Source organism: Podarcis tiliguerta (genome assembly GCF_965153285.1).
Source record: "Podarcis tiliguerta genome assembly, chromosome: 13".
In the NCBI taxonomy this organism is placed as follows: Eukaryota; Metazoa; Chordata; class Lepidosauria; order Squamata; family Lacertidae; genus Podarcis; species Podarcis tiliguerta.
In genome coordinates this window covers 3280180-3302056 of record NC_139546.1, presented here as the reverse complement: position 1 = coordinate 3302056, position 21877 = coordinate 3280180, and the positions used below count along the sequence as shown (strand labels likewise).

General features: G+C 41.9%; 1 protein-coding gene and 1 long non-coding RNA gene across 4 annotated transcripts; one reads left to right on the top strand and one right to left on the bottom strand.

The window, feature by feature from the left end:
- The first annotated feature begins 3860 nt into the window (after window positions 1-3860).
- Window positions 3861-7048, top strand: LOC310661739. 2 transcript variants are annotated; one of them, XR_014504118.1, is made up of 2 exons: window positions 3861-3932; window positions 6371-7048. It is a non-coding gene; the product is annotated as an uncharacterized lncRNA (long non-coding RNA). The 2 variants fall into 2 exon arrangements; XR_014504119.1 differs by lacking the exon at window positions 3861-3932 and adding an exon at window positions 5895-6189.
- A 1140-nt stretch (window positions 7049-8188) lies between these two features.
- Window positions 8189-21817, bottom strand: TRIP13 (thyroid hormone receptor interactor 13). 2 transcript variants are annotated; one of them, XM_083407824.1, is made up of 14 exons: window positions 21693-21817; window positions 20773-20875; window positions 19879-20044; window positions 18853-18982; window positions 17759-17814; window positions 16293-16383; window positions 15829-15901; window positions 14994-15057; window positions 13087-13173; window positions 12615-12721; window positions 11936-12089; window positions 10237-10349; window positions 8964-9033; window positions 8189-8662 (listed from the first exon to the last, which is right to left on the bottom strand). In XM_083407824.1, exons 1-14 carry the CDS (start codon window positions 21784-21786, stop codon window positions 8567-8569), a joined length of 1404 nt encoding a protein of 467 aa, XP_083263950.1. In that variant the 5' UTR covers window positions 21787-21817; the 3' UTR covers window positions 8189-8566. The 2 variants fall into 2 exon arrangements, with proteins under 2 accessions (XP_083263950.1, XP_083263951.1); XM_083407825.1 differs by having other exon boundaries at window positions 20773-20879; window positions 21693-21814.
- Window positions 21818-21877: the final 60 nt, after the last annotated feature.

Sequence of the window (21877 nt, the reverse complement as noted above, 5' to 3'; positions counted from 1 at the left end):
ATGACCCAGAAGCTGTACGCCGGCTCCCTCGGCCAGTAAAGTGAGATGAGCGCCACAACCCCAGAGTCGGTCACGACTGGACCTAATGGCCCTTAACCTTTACCTTTAAGGAAAAGCGAGACATTCTGGGATCAAATCAGAAACTATAGGGACATTTGCATTCTAAGAGTGTTCAGAAAGTGTTTCATGCTCATTCTCTTAGTCGCCATAAGCAGAGCCCGGCTGAATCAGACTACGGAACCTTCTTGCAAACCCTGACCAGACATTCAGAGGCATAATGCCCCAGGGTTCAAGGTCTATTGGGCTGTTGTGGCTAATAGCTATTGAGAGATCTACTCTGTGAAGTTGTCTAATACATGAATACATCTATGTTGGTGGGCAACTAGGACATCCTATAGCAGAGAATTCCACAACCGCAGTTCAAAGAGGCTCCGTGGTGAATTTGCATTGACCCAGTTAGAGCTTCTTAGTATTTTCAGTTCTGCAACGTTAGATGGAAATATTTACTTTTATAGTTTCCACTTCTTACAGCTGAATCTTTTTTTTTTTAATCCAGTACAAATGTAAGAAGCAAACAGTACTCCCTTTGTACCCCTACCCAAAGAAGAAAAAAATCTGTTAACTGGAAGGAAGCATTTTAAAACTAGGGGTGTGCGCCAACCACAAGAATTGGTTCAGACCCCTATTCAGAATTTCAGAAAAGTTCAAGATTCAGTCTGAGTTCAGTTCAGGGTTCAAATCTACACCCTATTTTGGAAAAATGAAGAGTGATTTCATTTCAACTCAGACAAGCCCACAATCTCTCAAAGTGACCCACATTGGGGGTTTTCATTCCAGGATTTGTCCAAATCTGTGACACACCCCGAATTAGAATGTTCAGCGTTGCTTTCCTTATTCCCTTCATCTCCCTCTCAACCGCCAGGGAAAAAATCGCATATACAAATCTAAACAAAAACGTAGTGAGGGGAGAAGAACTTTGCTGACTAGGAATGGAAGAATCATGACCACAATACCCAGGGGGAAAGGTTTTCAGGAAGTCCAGGGTCAAAGGTCAGGAAAAGGCATTAAAAAAAAATACAGATCCTAGCATATCTTCAATGCAGAGAAAGAGCCAACTTAATTTTTTATTTTCCTGTTTCAAGCACTGAATATTTTTTTTGGACAGGAGAGTTGCCAAGTTGAAACCCAGAAAGAGTTTCTTCATGTTTAAATCCTCCTAGTGGAAAAGGGAAATTTTACATTATACAATTCTTTTGAACACCGAGAGGCATTTGACACAATTGACGGTTATTTAACAAAATGCATCTGTTTTTAATTTGCTATTTAGCAGAATTAATCTGGAGGTCTGATCAGAGCTTGGGTTATTTAGCCCTCCTTGAAATGCACATTCACACACAATTACTTACTATTGCCTTTATATATCACCTTTTCCTTGAAGGAGCTCAAGATGGCATGTACATGGTCCTTCTCCTCCTCATTTAATCCCCACAACAAGCCTGTGAGGAAGGTCAGGCTGAGAACCAAATTCCTGCCCTGCAGGGGGTTGGACTAGATGACTCTCGGGGTCTCTTCCAAGTCTACAATTCCATGATTCTATGACTGGCCCAAGGTCACCCAGGGAGCTTCATGGCAGCAGAGTGGGAATTTGAACCCTGGTCTCCCAGGTCCTAATCCAGCGCTTTTAACCACTACATCACAGCAGCTCTCAACACATAGAGCATGGTCCCAAGCAAATCCTCCTATGGATCACGGCCCCAGAAGAGGGTTCCCACAGTAGCATCTCTCTTGGGACAAATATCCATCTTGGCATGTAAGGTGTGCGTGGGTGAGTGCTGGGGTGGAGTCCTGGGCGAGAGCCAGGAGACTGCAAGGTGCTGAATGGGGAAGTGTGTCAGAAGAAGGGATTCATGGCTGTATTGTATTTCTGCTAACATTTGTTGTTTTACTTTGCTAAGCAACACTTAAAGAGATATTTCTTTATCTTAAGCAGTATAGAAATTGCCTAAATAACAAGAGGCAGGAAAGTAGCAGAGAGGGTCAGCTCAGTGGAACTGAATTTTAACACAGGAATAATTGTGCCACCCACAATGCTAACCCAAATCGCCAATTTGAGCAGAGCAGAAGATGTCCGGATGACGTCAATTTCAGCTGTTCCCTTCGGTTTTTATGGTTGTCCTGAGTTGATATTATCCAAAGCATTTCTCTCTCTCCCCCCCCCCCCCGCCTCCCCTTATCCTGCAGAGGCTCAAACTTTGCATAGGCCGACATTAATCAATTATTTTGGCTCAAGCAGCTGGTGGAGTTCACTTTCCAAAAATTTCACTGAGTCCATAGTACTTGTTGGAGTAACAACCGACCGCATCCTGCAGTCTGCTTCTTCACAACCTGAAAAGGCAAATGCTTCTCTTGTTATCATTCTGTCTATCCACTATAGTATTGGAAATGTGGGCTTGCGTATAAATCAACCTCAGCCAGCACAGACAATATTCAGGAACATGGGCTGGGGGCTGGATCCCAACATCTGGAAGACAATGCACCTTCTGCGTTGTGGGGGGTTGGACTAGATGTCCCCCAGGACCCCTTCCAAATCTTTGATTCTATGTTCTCCTAGGTGCCACCCAGCAGTATTGCTAGTGGGTTCAACATGAATTTCAAGGGGTGTTGCCCTTGCACTGCTTTTTCGGTGGGAATGCAGAAACATCTGATGTTCTCAGCCTCAGGGGATCTGCCTTGTCCCATCTTTTAAAGGAAGATGATTCTTAATGATTTGGGTGAACTTTGGTTTTTACTGCTTCTTGTGGCTTATCTTTCTGGGTTCTTCTTCTTCTAAGTAATGGATGTTTCAGTCTTGACTGTATCTTTATTGTGTTTTTATCCGTCTTGCAGTTATAACTTTTACTGATGCTTTTAGCTGCCTCCGACTTATTGGAAAGGCAGGCTGGACACATTTTGATGAAATAGATATAGCTAGTTTTCAGCAAGTCAGCGGTATGAAGGATAAGGTGTGTTTGTAAAAACGAGGCTTTGCATAATGAGTGCTTTGCTTTTTAAAAGCGTGAAGCGGGTTTCTTGAACCCCTAATAATGAAACTTTAAGTGCATCTTGGCTAGATAGTGTTCAAAATGTCGAAGGAATGAGTGGTGCAGTGCAATAACTGAGTCCCTTCACAGCAGACAGAAAAAAACAAAGCCTCTACATTCTCAGTTTCCAACAGACTTCACATTCTCTGGCAATTGTCTCTTATTCAGTGGGCACCTGCCACCTAGTGGCTACAAGCAGGAAAAAATATTTTTCCGTAAGTGGAAAATAAGTGAGCAATGTGTTTGGGCTGCCAAAGCTTCAGCCTCCCTTACTGAAGGGATGGAAAAAACAGGTTTAACTATTAATGTGCTGTGTACTCTTTGGTAGCAGAGGAATCTGGAAATTACCTAAGTGTGTCTGAACATTTACAGCGGGCGGGGGACAGCTGCCTTGTACAACGGAAGGCTATAACTTGTGGCAATAAAAGGAGAATTCAGGAACTTTGGGTTTGTGTATATTAGGGTTATAACTTTTTGACTCTTTTTAAAAAAGATTTCCTGTATCATAAAGGGATGAACTTTTGCTTAGAAAAAGGGGACTAATACTTCTCAGTTGTGAAGAAAGGTCACTGCGAAATGAAAAGTTGGAATCATTGTATATGTAATGTTACTCATAAGTATTAGCACTTTAAAAAAAATTATGGAACTGTTTAGAACTTTTACAGCTGTCTGGAACTTCATAAAACTGTTTAGAATGCTCTAGAAGAATCCAAATATTGGTCTATAGAAAGAATGTGCAATCAAAGCGATGGGGGAACTTTATGGTGCTTGCAGCAGAAACAAAGGCAAACTGCAACCTCAATTTATTCTAAGCAATAAGAAGTGATGGACAATGTACAAAACATTATTCAAGTACTGTATTAGAAAATTTGCAATATCTATTTTTCCTATATTATAATACGTACTGTACTATGCATATTACATTATACAGTTACATATACAAAAATTGCTTTATTGATTTCGGGGTGACTTTTTCGAAAGCTTTGGAAATGACAGTTCATTCCTTTGTTTTTAGGCAAAAGTTCAGGAACATGAGGTTGAAAAGTTATAACCCTAGTGTATATACCAAATTTCAGCATACACGAACTCAGTTACCACATTCTTCGTAGACAAAACCAGCTCATTATTTAAAGTTTTTGTTGGATCCTTACCCAATAGCTATCCTCTTAATCAGGGCTTTTTTCTAAAAAAAATGTTTAGGGGTACTCTCATTCCGTCTGAGACTCAGGAAACACCATGACAGGAAATAAGGCTGCCATTGGGGGTAGCAATGGAACTGACAATTCACAGTGCTAGAGAAGAAACTAAACAAAAATTAATTTTTTAGTTTCTTCTCCCGTTAGATTCACAAAATATTTAGGGGCATGCACACCCCTGCGTCCCGCCCATAGCTGTCAAGTGTCCCTTATTTGAAGGGACAGTCCATTATTCCAGCGGCATGTCCCGCTGCTGTCCCTCATTGATGGATGTCCCTTAAATGCCCCTTAAATGATGTCCCTTAAATTTCAAAGGAAGCAGCTCCTCTCCCTTCCTCCCTGCCAGCCAGGGAGGAGGGAGGCTCCAACTGTGTTGCTTGGCTGTGTTGCTCACCCAGTAAGAAGTCTAAGAACGACTCTGGGGTGGAGCTTGCATGCCTTGTGTGTGGCTAGTTAATGCAAGCTGAGGGGGTGTTTGAATGCCATTTTGTTGCACGTGCTGCTGCAAACTTTGCAGTGCAAAGCCATCTTAAGTTGAGGCTGCATAGGCCTTGTGGTGCATGTTATTCAGATTCTATTCAGCTGAACCTCTGGTTACAAAGTTGGTTGGACAGTGTTCTTGAAGCTACCAGCATGAGTTTGACCAGACTGCAGGAGGACAGGAAGACTGGAGTGCCTGGAACAGGTGAGGTTGCAGGTCCCTTATTTTGGCTGCTGGTCCCTTATTTTCAAATCTGTAAGTTGACAGCTATGGTCCCGCCCCTGCCCCCCTCGAAAAAAGCACTGCTCTTAATCATATCATGACCATAGTTTTCAAAACTAGGTCACACACTCTTTTTGTGAGTTGTGTCTCTTGTGTTGTCGTCGCCCCCTTTCTCTCTTGTATTTAAACTGTACACCTCATATTACCCAAAAAACAACTCAGAGGTAAGGAGCCAAGCTGGCTGTTCTCAAGAGTACCACGCCAAACGACTGGAACATAGAATAACAGTCCAGGCCGCCCACCCTCCCCAATTTTGAGGGATAACTATCAAGAAGTTGTTGGAAAAGCAGCCATCTAGGAAAGGTTTGTTCTGGCGACATCTCTTTATTAAAGGTTTTCCAACGGGGGCCCTGAACTGCAGCACTCATGTTGCAAAGATGATAGTTAAGAGAAAGTGACTCATATATAACAAATAGAGTTTATCACTTAGATTCCAATTTTGAGAGGGCAAGCTTTATATCACTGCCGGTCAGTGCTATTTTTCTAGAAATAGAGGTGCTGGAGCTCACCACAAATACCTCCCTTGTTCTCTTATAATGGCAATGGAGCCCACCTGAGGTTTTTTCAGTTCCTGCTTTAAAAAAGCCCTGCTGCGGGTGAGGTTATGTTGCCCTCAGAAAACTCACAATCGGGAGCAAATGACTCAGATAACACTTGTCTCTTCAGCGCATTTGAAGTAAGTCCTTTGATAGACCTCCTTGAAGGAAACTTAATGTACTTATGATTTTCTGTCTGTCTCAAGAGGCAATGGAGTGCACCTCCGGGGATGAAGTCAAGTCTGGCAGTGTGTGTGGAGGTCCCTGGGTTGCCCAGACATCAAGACCCCTCTCTCAGCCTCACTAATGTGGTCCAAAGGAAAGCAGAGCAATACATTTGGCACCAGCTTGGCTGTGGGAGTTGAGGGAAGGCGTACAAGGCGCGATCCCACCATCTTAGGGACTCCGCTCTGTTTTTGTGTCGGGTTTACTCCCTAGCCTTTTCTTCTCCTGAAGATATCCCACAAGGCAGGGGAGGATGAGGGTGGTTTTCCTTCTCCTAGATGGGCTCCCTGTGGCAACATACCCTTCATAAACTTCCAGGATACATTGTCAAAGGCTTTCTCTGCGTCCACTGCCATTAAAACGGCCGGTTTATCTATTCTTAAATCCAGGTATTCCAGCAGATTTATAATATCCCCTGAATCTGTCTACTGGGGATGTAATATGACAATGTTTACCAATGTAATATAAGAATGTTAACAAATAAATAAAATGCAAATTCAAAAAAAATTAAATAGATGGGCTCCCTTCCCAGGTAGACGAACCTCACCTGCCCTTCATTTCCCTCTACAGCACGTGCAGAAATCGCCTTCTTGACCGTTGGACACAGAATTGGTCTCTTCCACTCCATCCACTGGAGTTTGCCTTCACATCCTGGGGAACTCACCTAACTCCACACACTATTACACATCTTATTCTACCTACTGGGTAGTTAGTTGTTTCTGAATTACCTAAATGAACACCCCACCTATTCTGATTCCTTAACATCACATAGTCACGACTCAGAAAGTGTGGATTGGGATAGAGGATCAGGACTTGTGACGGAGTTTCCACTTGTGGAGTAATGTGAAGGGGACCAGGAGCTTCGAGAAGGGTAGCTGCACATGACTATTACAAAGCCGTTGGGATGAGCTGTGCTTCTTCTGTCTCAATGCTAAGAAACTCATATAGGATTGGAAGCTGGGAGAAGGGACAAGCCCTAAGCCTAAGGCTAAAGGATCTGTGTCTGACAGGGTGGATAAAAGTCAGATTTAAATTGGATTTTTCTAAAAATAAATAAATCAGAATTTAATTTCTTTAAAAATGTAAATAGTAAGGTTTCTTGTAAACACCAACTAGATTGGCATTAAAATTGTGTGAATACAAATACATGCTAGCCCTACTGTTATTCTCTAAACCAAATCCCTGCCTGTACCAGATACACAGGATTAAATATGTAAATGAAGAACCAATGTGATCATTTTTCCAATATGAACATTTACACTCGGCATTGCATTTTCACCTGATGACACATAAAGTGCTCCATGTCTGCCCAGTAATTATTCTAGCGATCCTATGCACTTTTATATCAATCATTGTTAAATTGTGGCAGACTGAATAGCACAGGGGAAGGGGGGGTGTGTTCCCTATATCCATTTCACAAGGCTTCTTTATCTGCTCAGGGACAATTGTTGCTCAGCACCAGAGAGTGACTATTTGAGCCTAATGTGGAAGCCTTAGGGGTGGTGACATCCAATGATGCTTGCCCATTCGCACGTCACCCCCAGGTTCTCTCCTCCCTCCCCCCAGCCCCACTACACAGGCCCAGAATCTGCTCCAGGATTCTTGTTTTTGGGGAGGGGGGGCTGCAGCTGGGAGGAGAAGCCCTGTTGCGCAGGCAGATTCCCACTCAGACTAAGCTGGATCAGTTGCCAATTATCATAGACTTTTACTAAGACTTAATGTGTTTCCCGCTGAAATGCTGTGAGGTAGATTTGCTGGTGTCCCGTATTTCGCATGTGCTAATCAGGAAGCAGAATGCATGAAGAACATTCTCCTGTCCTGTAGATTATAGAAACAGGCCCGGCAACATCTGATTAATCCACTAATGGCAAATCTACCAAGTAAATCTGCCCAATTCTGTGCCAAGTTCCTACTAGACGATAAGATTCCCGGTGTGACTTTGGCCGTTGCCAAGTTTCTGTCTGAGGTGTTCAGGATCAGAGATCATTCGTATTAGACAAAAGTCAGAAACATGCCTAGTCTTATGATCTGTCCTATTAGTCTCTGTGATTTTAATGTACTTTACAGTGGTACCTCGGGTTACATACGCTTCAGGTTACATACGCTTCAGGTTACAGACTCTGCTAACTCAGAAATAGTGCTTCAGGTTAAGAACTTTGCTTCAGGATGAGAACAGAAATCATGCTCCGGCGGCACGGTGGCAGCGGGAGGACCCATTGGCTAAAATGGTGCTTCAGGTTAAGAACAGTTTCAGGTTATGAACGAACCTCAGGAATGAATTAAGTACTTAACCCGAGGTACCACTGTACATGCACTGAATTTCATCTTGTGGGTCAAAAGAATCGACTGAAAGTCTAAGCTGGATCTCACCCATAATCAGCACATCTGTTTCGGCAGTATTTTGGTTTTTTTTTATTTTGTTGACAATATTCTAGTTCAGAAAATACCAGAAAATGATACAAAGTGCAGAATTTCCGATACAGCTTTAAAAAATGTACATGAACAGTGACAAAAATAGTTATTTTTAGGAATTAATCAGGTTTACAGCTCAAATGAAATAAAGCTCTTCAATGTATATAAAGTCTCTATGCCTAAACTGCACTTGGAAACATATCATTGAAAAAACTATACATTTCCCTACTTCTTCTTATTCAGGTTTTTACAGGTTCCTTAATAAGTCCTAACAATCATGCAGAAAGACAATACAACAGAGTAACTAATGGAAGTGTTTTACTCAGTCAAGCACTGGAGGAGGAAGGAGAATTGTCAAACGCAATCGGCAAGTTTTGCTCTTTCTTCAAATTGCTTGTCCACCACAAGTGACAAGGCTTGAAGGAAAGCTGTCGTTGTGACGTTAGGCGACTAGAATAAAAAATAAAAGTAAAACCAGTGTCAAGGTCAGTGTATCCACCACATAAGGGAGGGAGGGACTGGCCCCATGGCATCAGCATTTTACAAGCAGAAGGTGAATTGCTAAATTCCATCAAAACTGGTGGAAAGCCCATGGGCAATAAATACATTAGAGCAGGTTCCAAAAGCCATATACAGAAGCCTGAAATGGGTCAACAAAGAGTAGGTGCTGTTGGCACCCAATCCCTGGGTCAGAGGAAGCCAGCAAGCGAACCCATCCCTGCAGTAACGAGAACAAGGAGCAGGGCCTTACCTGAATGTAAAGTGCATGTGCCAGAAAAGGAAGTTTCCTTAAAACACGGCCACTAAGTCCTTCACTTTTCCTGTATTAATACAGAAGCAGGAGAGCCATCAGGCTCACGTTCACAAATACAAGCCCATAAGGAAGTGCTAAGTGTGCTACGAACAGCAAAATTAGGATACAAGACTGGTAATTTCTACGACATCTCTTGTTGTTGGTAGTCAGCAGCTGTGGTCTTCAGAATTGAGTCTCCCTTAGACCTAGTTCTCACAAAGAGCAGATGAGGAGATAGACTGTACTTGTTCAGATTGCAGCTGGGAACTCAGTTTTCCTGCAGAAATTTCCCTGTATGCTGATATTTAGATGTTGGGAGTGGGGAGGAGTTCTAAGCCTTGTCCAGAACCAGAATGACTTCTTCCATTGCTTTTTTTGTAGGTACGTGCCTTGGTGTATTTGACATGAAAAGCTGGTTTACTTTTTTAAAAGAAAAAAAGGCTTCCTTTTGTTATTCTTGCAATTTACTTTGTGACAAGGGAAGGCATTTTGCAGATAAAGCGCAGCAACTCTTGTTCACTATTGAACGTTTATTAATTACCTGTATTTCAGAAAGTTACTCAAAGACTACAAAACAATTTATACATTCCCTGAGAAAGAGTGTGGTGAAATATCAAGAAAAAGGACAGAACTAGCCTTAGATCACAGAAGCTCCTAGACCAGGCTTCCTCAACCTCAGCCCTCCAGATGTTTTGAGACTACAATTCCCAACATCCCTGACCACTGGTCCTGCTAACTAGGGATCATAAGAGTTGTAGGCCAAAAACATCTGGAGGGCCGAGGTTGAGGAAGCCTGTCCTAGACCATATAATGCAGTGGCCCACATACCTATGTTGATCACAGGTGGAAGAAGATGACCAGTTAATTTCCCTTTGGAAAGGCTTCCCCCTTCTGGGTCACCGGGACGCAATTCATACTTGCCATAAGCACTTGTATTTTCAGTGTTGCACTAAGTTATAATAGTTTTCCTCTAGCAAAAAGCTCATTAAAAATCAGGGGATTTTATTACCCTATTAGAAGCAGCATTATTTGCTTATTCCCCCCCCCCAAAAAAAAGTACTAAACCTGCATAGATCCATCAAGAAACAGTAGAGGAGAATTTCTCACTTTGGCCTGTATTCTGAAAACACAAGCATTTGATTTCATGGGAGAGTAAGTGAAGAACCACAACCTTCACTTTACTTGTGAGGGTAAAATGAAAAGACAGATTAAACGAAACCAGGAATCCTACCTTGAAATTTCTCTCAATATGAGACTCAGTTTCGACACATCACTGTCTAAATAACCAATCACCTCCAGCTCACGGAGTGTCAGCAGCTGCTGTCGAGGATATATTATCTGGCACTTGGGAGGGAAAAGATCTTATCTGTAAGAAATGTATAAATCTCACAAGCGCATTACTACTCAAAACATAACAAAGGTTGGGGGGAACACACAGGATCACTCCAACTGTGGAACTCCCTCCCAAGGGAGGTGAGACTGGCCTTACCAGGTGGGAAGTAAAAACAATGTCTATTCTACACAGCTCTTAATGATTTGCAGATTGTGGAGGTTATTCCACTCCTCAGAGTTTTGCTTACACACACAAGCACATACACACACAGTTCTTTTCTCAATCTGGTTTGTTTGAATGTTTTGTATACCACCTTGGGGGCCCTGGTCACAACCCAAAAACAAATTATATTTTTTATTTTAAAAACTCCCCACATGCTGTCTACTCGTAGCTCCCCAATATCTAGCGCAGGTAAGTAACATAATGAGCATTCAGAGGTAAATGATGGAACAACGATAATCAAACATCTGTAAGCAGAAAAGCAACAATAGGGACAAACATACCCAAGGTATGCAAACACCAAGGTATGGAGAAGCAGATATTTATTTATTTTTGAAAAAGCCAAAAGGTTTTTTAAACCCTGAAAAGTGGTAGAAACGAACTGCTCATGCTTCCCTCCCTCTGCTGTGAAACAGATGCTCTGGGCTCATGTGGGGTGGAGAGAAGAGAAGGAATGTGTTCCATTTCCTTTAAGGGTCAGGTTGCTCATTCAAAGGGAACAATGACTTCCCTATTCCAGGACTGAGAAAAAGGGAGAGAGTTGAGGTGCCCCTAGGATTTTCCTCATGGCTCCGCTGAGCTTCAGCAGCTGCCCAGTCCTTTTCTCCTCCTTCCCTCAAAAGGGTGGCAGGTGATCACAAGATAGCCCTCCCTTTATAGCTGGGTAGGAGGTGGAGAAAGCCTGGGCACCCAATCGGACAGCTCAGCAAACCTCACCTTCTCTCACAGCCGGGGAAAGCCAGAGCCAGCCTGACCACACTGTCACTTGTAGAGGAGGGAGGCCTCACCAACACGCCCCCTCTGCACTGACTTGGGGCTGCCTCCTGCTTGAGCAAAGAGGCCATCTCCGTTGGGATGCATCCAGGGAGACGGGGGCATTTGGCAGGCCCCCAGCTGGCTCCAGCCACCGGCCAGCAGCAGGGCGAACTCCGGTTCTCGGAACAGCATCTATCAGGAACTCGAGCCTCAGAAGCCTTCAGAGACTGAGCACGCTCTAATCAGCAGAGTGAGTAACTTTTCACAACGGAAGTGGCGGACAGAGGCTTATGTAAGCATATTTACAGGCGTTTATTCAGCATCAGGAACAAAGGAAAAACATGTCTGCTTCCCTTCGTGTCCCAGCAAACAGCAGCATAGCAAAAGCAATATACAACGGAAGTCCCCAGCAGACTGTGCTGGAAGTAAACAGACATGTGACATACAACAATCCACACATCTGTTCTAAAGGTGGAATGGAACTATATCCTAACATTCTCACACAGACACAGCGTTTTACTGTGAGGGCCCACATTCTAACGTTTTGTTGGAATTCTAGGATGCTAGTCGTGCCTCTAAGGATTTGATACAATGTGGATGATAAGAGCTTCTGAGAGTTTACCTTCATTAGTTCCTCCAAGCAAGAAAGATATATTTTGAACACTGCTTCGGCAGAAGGTGGGCCAATGTATTGCTTGATATCTGCTCTGTCCACAAAGGCCATATCAATTTTCTCCGTGATATTTGAGGTCGTCAAGATAACTACATTAGGATACCTTTAAGAAACACACACAGATGCTGTAACACTCATTTCATAGGTTCAACACTTGAAAGTTTCCACTGCCAGTTACATGTGCATTGATAGCCTCTTGGGTACATGGCTGGTGACTGCACCTGAAGGATTTAATCTGAAATTTTTGCCATGCCTCTCTGCGACTACAATAGCTAAGAACGTACTTTGAATCTAAAAGGTGAAAGCTGAGGTTTAGAGGACTCCAAAGGACACTGGGCCTGCACATCAGTGTTGTAGGGATACCTACTGCCTCAACAACTAAAGGGACCCACTCAGAACTGGACAAATGAATCTGGATGCTTTCCAATGAAACCTGGATGGAGCAATTATCCTGTAAGAATGGCAAATATCATCTGATCATATTTTATGCCAGATGGGAGGACATAAAGATTGCCTTATTAGGACCTACTAATCAGATCTTGTAAAGTAGCTCCTTTGCTTTTGTGCCCTCCATTGTTCCTAGGCATTTTATACCCTTCCAGAAAAAGTTATAAATGTAGCTTGTTACCTTTTGATCTGATCGATTTGTGTCAAGACTGCGTTTACAACCCGGATGGCATCAGAAGGTTCTGTCCCTGCCCGAAAAGCACTACGCGCTGCTGTGAGACTTTCCACCTTAAACAAAAACAAACAAACAAAAGTAGCTCTCTCACAGATTTTTAGGAACAGTAATCACAGTAGCACATGTATTTAATGTGCGTACAGCTACTCTGTCCTACATTCAGGAGGCATCTATGCGAAACAACTCAACCAGTCACACTTAGGACTTTCCTTGTCCTGTCAACTAAGTTGCCATCTACAGCAACTCTCAAACACCATTATCATAAATGTAAAAAGGGACTAAAAATAAGTTATGCTAAAATAATATGATAATCTTCTTGCCAATCAAAATCGCCCCTTTTGTCATTTTATCTCCCACCATGACCCAGAAATGTAATGCAGCCAATGTTTTAACATTTAAAATGATGCTGTGGCCATACCTCATCGATCAGTACAAATACAAGGGCATCTTTGTCATCAATCAATTCTTGAATCTTCTGGAACATTTTGGTAACCAGTTTGCCACTCTGAGGGGGGAAAATGGATGTATATAAAATAATGCATTCCTTTCTGCTCTCCCAGCCTTGCCATTTGGCACTTTCCCAATCCCCTCTGGTGACCAAACGTGGGCACTTCCTGCCGCCACAACAGCTATAGCGGCAGCAGAAACAGAACTGTTCTTGACCTGTGGGCTCGACCTCCCTTGGTGGGGATGATGGAGAACCTGAAAAGGGGTGTTAACATTCTAGCAGGGCCATGCAGCAGATGGGGCCTCCAAGAAGCCTAGGCGGCAGAGGATACTCATGGAATTTGCAGGTGAGACTGCACACACAGTGCTCCCCACCTGGCTTAGAATGAACAAACTTTTTTTTGCTAACAGGAAGAATCAAGCAGAGTTGCTGATTTGTAGTTCCTTCTCTGTGGTTTTAGGAGAAGGTAAAATAGGTGTCCTGCTTTGCTCATCTTCTAGCACCACAATCCACTGTGTTCAGTTGGACTTATTCCCAGGTAAGCAAGTACAGAATTGCAGTCTTAGACAATATGCTAAATCAGCCATAAAACCTCTCCCTCACCAGATATAAAGTGGTGAAGGCCGTTAACTTTTTCTTCCTTGAAAAGAACATAGCACCAAAGGAAGCTGGAAGACGGACACTCTTCCCACTTCCTTTTTCAGCTCTATGTGCTTTTCAGGATTCGGAGTAGGTCTACTGGATCCAGGCTTTACACAGATCCCTTGTATTTACGGAAATACCTTTGATTATACAAGGCAGACAAGACTAGCACTATGAACTTGCAAAGTCACGAAATGTTGCAAGTTAGAACAACGGACTCATAATACATCTTTAACCACTGCAAGAACGATTATTGCCAGGACATGGAAATCGTTACAATTGTTACTCATCGAGCAGCAATTTGCCAAACAGCATTACTGGAAAAATTGTCGCAAAAATTAAAGAAGCAAGAGGTCAAAAGAAACATTAGAATTTTTATGTAGCCCAATGTGACTTTATTGATTACACAAATAATGAGGTATATGGTAGAACCGAACCCAAAGCTTACAGCACAGTTGGTGTGCATGAAGTACACCTTTTATTTTCTTCCTCCTTCTCTTCCTCACCCCCTTCCTATAAATTCCTATAAATACTTATTGTTACTGATACAAAATACATTTTACTCATGGTCACCAATCTAAGCAATGCGCAGTCATTGCATATCTGTTATAACTAATAATTTTGCTTTATATACTTTGATACAACTTTGTCAATGTATTTATAAATGTGGTGTTTTTTTAAAAAAAGTGTTGTGTGTGCATGTTTTCTGTCTCTCAGAGAGGCCTGATCCAAGCGAGGGAAGGGGAAGAGAAGCGACTGGAGGAAGTAGTATCCATGTGGCACTTTCTCAGAAATCCAAATGTGGCCTAAAAGGTTGTCAGTTGCTGCCATAGCCCAAGTACATGTTGCAGAGATATCCTGATGGTGCAAGAAGCAGAAGGCTGGAGAAAGGACAGGGTTCCCCTGCTAAAAGGAGGGTTAGCCATTCACCCCACTTATTAAGGCTCTGCAACTTTTCTTTCTTATTGTCGCATGAGGTAGCTCACTTTTTATACAATCTCCACAATCCACTTCATTTTGTCTAAAGGGCTGTACTGGAGAACATTATTTTCTCTGCATCAGGTTCATGGATACGGTATTTACTTTTACACCAAAAAGTAAAAAGAACCGTGTGCTAAAACACAGCATAAGAACCCTAACTACTGGACAAATCTGACAGTATCTTTAAACCACTGCATAGGCAGGAAACATTCTCCGAATCACAAAACTGCTAAGAATGTTGCATAAATACTTACCTCAGAAAACCACTTGGAGAAGAGGCTATGGCTGTTTATCTCTATCAGCTGTCCATAGCGATATCTAAAATTTAAGTGAAAAATCAGCTCAGTAAAAGCAGGAGAATCATTAATGCTGCTGGTGCTTGTATAGCTCATAGGGAAAAGTCCAGGAGTGCAAGGTGAAAAAGTGAAATTAAGTCGAGGGCAAGGGCTGCAGCTTGATGCTCCACTCACAAACGGTCCCTGGGTGAGTCCCCAGTGGCATCTGCAGGCAGAGTGGGGAGTCTGCAACACTGGGGAGTCACTGTCAACAATGCTGAGTGAGGCAAACATATGCTCTGACGGCATGGGACAACTTCTTATGTTTCCAACTTATCCGTAAGGACATTTCCCCAAGGACTCTGATGAAATCTAAGTTCACACAGCATGGTCCAGCCCATTAACTTTCCCATTAAACCTGCAAGCACCTAAGTATGTGCTCAGATCCCCACTGAAAACGCGCTCAACTTGTCATTATAAAAAGTGCTCAACTTATCATTATTTGTTAAATAATTTAGAATTTCAATAGCTAAGTTATTTCAATTACTTTGGGACATAATATTTTCTCACTTTCTAATACAAATGTATAGCATTGCTTTTAATTTCTTCCACCCAAGAGTTCATCTTGCCAGTGAGGAGGCACAAAACAGAGGGAAGATGTCTGAGGAACAATCCGCTGGAAAATTCTCTCCTGCAAGTCACAGGAAAATGAAAAGGAGCTGCATAGCACAGGAATAGTCTACTTTTGAAAAGCAGAGCTCTTAGACTAGGTACTATTTTAATTTTTAAGATACCAAACAATTATCTGAATTACCTATGAGAAAGTCTAATAGTCAGCTTCTGGGCCAGTGCTTTACATAGCGAAGTTTTACCAGTTCCTGGAGGACCTGCAGTTAAAGTACAGAAAACTTAAGTATTGAACACATACCTAATTTTGTAAGTTGCTTTGAGTTACTTTTTGCCAAAAAAAAAAAAAAAAAAAAAAAAGGCAGGGGCTAACAAGTTTAATCATCATCTCCAACTAAAGTGAGGTTTTGGCCTTTGCATGCTTCATATTTTTGATGAAACTGAAGCAATTTAGTTCTGTCTAGTATTTTAAGACTCGTACATTAAAATATACACTAACCACAACCACAAACCATGGTTAAAGTAAACCATGGCTATGTGTCCCATACAAATGAGGCCAGGACACATGAAGTGCTTTCAACACTTTAAGGGTGCTATATAAAGCCTATAAGTACTTCAGTCAAGTATAAAACAGTAAAATTTAAACTTTACCATGCAGCAGAACAACTCTATTCCACGATATCAAGTTGCTGTTGACATTTCTGTCAGAGAACAGTAATGTTGTAGTCACATAATCTAATAGCTAATTGAGCAGAGAGAGAGAGAAAAAAAAGGGGTGTGGGGAGAGAAATAAAATTCCACATTATAACTGAATTATTCAGTTGTTGTTTTTAAAATGAAGCACTCTATTTTTCTCAATGATGGCATAAAGGAGGTGTGAAAAGTAACCACCACGTTGGAACATCAGAACCCAGTATTGTATTTGTAGGCAAATAACAAAAGACTTTCAAGATCAGTAGGCAATAAAAACATCTATAGCTGTGAAATTTGTCAGATATCCTGCTACCTCTGGAATTTCCAATATATTTACATAACGCTTGCACAAACATTCATTTCCACTATTTGTTTTGCTTTTTGTTTGCTGTTAATGTCTTGTGTCTTTTCTGGAAGGCATTCCTAAAACAGTCTGTTGAAATATTAATGTAGTATTGCATCCCATTCGGAAAACAATTGTGTTCAGAAGACTTCTTTCCTTGGAAGAGTCACAGGCATGATTAAGTTTACGATGGAAACTTAGAGCGGACTCTTCCTCATCCTTTATTATTTATGGAGTGAACTGAGTAATGCTCCATAAACTCAGAATTTAATTTAATTGGAAATATAATTGCTCATATATCTTCAGTTGGAAGGAAGGCTGAAAGGAGTCTGTGAACTGCAAAGGAACGGATAAGGTTCTTTACTGAGTCATCTACAGTTTGACAGACCACTCTTCTTCCCAGGCTGAGAGGAAAAATGGTGAAAACATATTATCTACTGGGATAGAGTGACTTTTGCAGCTATTAAAGTTGCAAAACAACGAAGCATGGGATGGAGCGACAGAGAAATTTCTGGAACCACAATGGGATATCAGCACTGCCTAAGGCATGACGGACAACAGCAACAATTGGTGGAAAGAAAGATATAACATATTACAAGGACATGAAGAAACACCACAGACGGAATAATTGCCACACAGGAAGAACAAGGATATAGTTTGAGTTCCTAACTTGTAGTTTTATAAATCATTTAATGTGTCAACACAAATAGAAATTATGAATATTGCAGTTGTTGTATAAGGGATTAATATTATGACCAGAATGTAACTGAAATTAATAAGATTTTGGAATGCAGAAATAAAGAAAATCATCAAACCATCAAATCTAGCATGCAGGGAGTCACTTTATCTAAATTATATAACTGGGTATTTGAATGATTGGTATTATAAATTGGTACTGTTATAATGAGACTATTATTGGACTGTAATTGAAAACTAATTTAAAAAAAATATAAAAAACATCCAAACTGCTTCTGAACTTGACACAAGCCTGAGTAAGAATGAACAACTCATCTAGTTCAGTGAAAGTTTACAATGAAGAACCGTTTATATCCCAGATAAAAACTTAATACTTTCAACTTACATCTGATTTTATCTCAGCATCATAAATAAGGCTCTCCCATAGACCATGGAATTCAGCTGAAACATAGAACCATTATACATCATTTCCAACGTGTGGTTTTGCAAATCAAAATATCATTTTGAAACCCAACAACCCATTTGCTACTTAATGAATTACACCAACTTTGCTGGGAACTTAATAAAATAGTGCTGTATTCTTTGCACTGAACATACTTATGAACACACATAGGATTGCATAATATTTCTTATTCCAGTTAAGACAACATGATGCATTTCAACCTTGGTGTGGGACCTGTTCCCTTCCAAATGTTGCTGGACTCCAGCTCCCATCAGCCCCAGCCAGCATGGCCAAAGATTCCTCGTCTGCAATCTAATCACCTGTACATTTTAGTCAAGTCATGGAAAGAACTTTTTGAGCCCTCCACCTTGCTTACTGGGGTCTGGGAAGTTTGTGTGAGATCTAGGACTCCTCTCGCTCTTCATTTATTTTTCATGCATAGCTGCAATCGTAAAATCATGAAGTTGGAAGGGACCACTAGGATAATCTAGACTGGGGTAGGCAACCTAAGGCCCATGGGCCACAAGCGGTCCACGGGGGTTGTTTAACTGGCCCACAAGCTGTCCCCGAACCAAGTCGCCCACTCGGCACTAAACTGGCACAGTGTGGCACAGGGACTCACTTCCGCAATGCTGAAAATCGCACCTGTGCAGACGCCGGAAATCGTGGGTGTGCATACTCACACGCGCCTGCAATCCGGCCCACGGAGGGATCTCCGCTGGAGTGAACCAGCCCAGGCGAGGTAAACCTTGCCAACCCCTGATCTAGTCCAACCCCCGTAATGCAGGAATCTTTTACCCAACATGGGGCTCAAACCCCCATTACAAATAAGTGGCAGGACCAGTGTACTCTAATTTAGTGTTCTATGCAGTTTTCAATTTCTTGCTTGCTCCCATCACAGTTTTAATCTAAATCTGTCCCTGCCCACATAAATAATCAAACCATCCTTCTACTTCCTCTTGACTAGTACATTCTAATCCTATGCTGTTCCAACTCCATCAGAACCATCTTAAAAACTATAAATAATTTAAAAATACCTGCTGGTAACACCCAGTGATTAGCCGCAACAATATTCTCATCCTCTGCCTCCAGATTTTCAGCACTGGGCCCTTCTTCACCGAGATGAAAAATGTGTAATGAAAGGTTGCACTTACTCAGATCTATAGCCTATAACGAAGAGGAAAAACCACATGAGAACTCTCTGGCAAGCAACCTGGATACATCTTTTAAGATAACTTTTGTTAAAGCAAGGTAAAGTGTCCAGTTTCTCAAGTGGTGGTAAAAATTGTCTGAGGTAGTTTTCAAAGAAGAAAAAGAAGAAGAAGAGTTTGGATTTGATATCCCACTTTATCACTACCCTAAGGAATCTCAAAGCGACTAACAATCTCCTTTCCCTTCCTCCCCCACAACAAACACTCTGTGAGGTGAGTGGGGCTGAGAGGCTTCAGAGAAGTGTGACTGGCCCAAGGTCACCCAGCAGCTGCATGTGGAGGAGCGGAGACCCGAACCTGGTTCACCAGATTACGAGACTACCGCTCTTAACCACTACACCACACTGGCTCCCAAAGGAGTCTGGCCTAGTCTAATTAAACTTACCATGAATTATAAGCCCTCATCTATACATGGAAGAGAATGAGGTGGTAGTGTGAACTTCACCACTTCTGACTGTAGGAGGAAAATACAATTTTCAACGCTCCCTCTTGCGGGTAGTGGTGTGTGCAGCGAACACTCTTCATATTAAGAAAAAGTGGCACTTCTGGGAGAAATGCTGTTGTCCACCCATTCTCTGTCATGTCAGTTATCTATCTGGCATTCTATTTTCACACGAGCATTCAAAACTGAAAACTTACACAATGCATGCATTCTCCAGTAGCAGTTGGAAAAGGGGAGCCAACAATACGGGGGAATTTGGATTGCAGAAAGCATTCATGATCCAGACAAATGCACTTAACAGCAATTGTAGTGGACGTTACCTCCGCTTTCATGATCTTATTTAACAGTAACAAGCTGCAGCCTTCCACACACCCCATAAGTGTTGAATAAGGTAAGCCATAAGGTAATACCTGTCTTTCCTTCAACTTTAGCTCTGTGTCCACAACTGCAATGGACTGCACATTATTTGTCAGGAAATAATCATCAAACTCAGTCCATTTGTAATCACCAAAGACCACAGGATGCCTTTCTAGTAGTTTTAAGACACCCAGTTTGATATCCTCTTTCTTTGCAGTGCTGGGTAAAAGAGAAAAACATCATAACTTCAGGCATAACCGTTACAGCTAGAAAAGACCTGGTGCAAGGAGACCCCACCCACTCAGAGGCTGTGAAAAGTATGCCCAGCAGTGAACCCTCACACTCTTGATTATGGTATCCTACTAGGGATTGAGCAAGCTGCTCTCAGGTGAAGGGCCTGCAGAAAGAGAAAAATATAAAACAAAACCGACCTGCCTAAACCTTATGCACTAAGCTTCACTGTACAGAGGAAAGGTCCCCTGCCATCAGCCAAATGGGGACAGGTGAAAATATGCTTTTTAGCCACAAGTATACAAAAGTAACAAAAGTTACCAACGTAACTGATTCTCCTCCTGAAAATACGATTTCCTTAATCTTTAGAATGTGGAAGATAGCAAAGTTCTGTGGCAGATCATTTACATTGCATAAAGGTCCTGTGTGCAATTTTCAGTATCTCTGAAAGTTATCTTGGAGTGTTGGGGGCTAGATGGACCAATGATCTGTATAAGGCAATTCACAGAACTTGCAGCAACTTCATTAAGAAATAAGGCTGTTTTTTCTAAACCTTTTATACAGCGTGGATGAGATCCACACATGGTTTTGAGCCCCACCATGTCTAGTCAGCTTCTGGGACTTATTGTTTGTCCCCCCACCCTGCTGCAGCACATGACATTCTGCTGCAAGTGAGGATGAAAAGGACTTTCTGAAATGGAAATTTTTACACCAACCTGTTTGATTTTTGATGAACTTCTACATGTATCTGCAAGGATTCACATCCATTGTGAAGAGCCAGTTTTAAGTCACCTGCAGCTTTGTCCATTTCATAGAAACCTAACTGAAAATAAATAAATAGACGTTATACCATGTCTAAGATCTGGGAGATTCTTATTGTCAACTGTAAAAATATTGGTTTATTGTAGTGCTCATTTTCCGCTTCTACCCTAGTGTAAATTCTATCAAATTTATATCATTCACGTGAAAGCAACTGAGATAACAAATATGTAGAAAATGATGGTAGAATTGCAATGTTCAATCTGAGGAGTATGACTGAAAGGTAGTAAAAAAGTGACCACATAACAGAAATAGAAAACTATATGGAGCTATCTCCCCCCCCCCTGTTTCCTCTTGTATGTGATTCATGAGATGTAAATTTTGCACACAAAAGTACAACACCCCCCAAAAATGTGATTGAGTAGTAGTCTAGAAGTAGCAAAGCAACCTGAATACCAATGGCATCGTTATGAAAAATTTAGGCTAGCTGCGTTCAGACAATACATGTAACGTTACTATCCCCACAATAATACAGATGCTATCATCTAGATTACCAAAACATCACTTGTGTTAAGACAATAACGTTAAGCTTTCTGGGTTCATTTGTTAGACAAGTAATTTGAACTGCTTTATCGAAATGGGGGGGGGGGGGAATCCTCGCCTTCCTTGATGCTTTTTTTATATATATTCTGTGTTTTCATGTTGTGAGCCGCCCTGTGATCTTTGGGTCAAGGGAGGCATACAAATTTAGTGATGATTAGATAGATAGATAGATAAAAGAAAGCAACCACCAGCTTCCGACAACAACGCTATATTAATATTATTATTATTACTGGCCATTTATTATTTATTTCCATTTATAGGGGGGGGGGCTCACCTCGACCGAGAGAGAGGCCGGGGCTTCTCCGGGATTCTCTCGCCACTTCCTTCCGCCTTCCAGCCTCCAAAGTCGAAATTCCCGCCCTTCTCATCCCCGGCCGCGTCGCCTCCCATTTTCGTCACTTCCGGCCCCGCCCCTTCCCCCTGGGTGGAGAAGAGACGGCTTCCTAGGCGGGCGGGGAA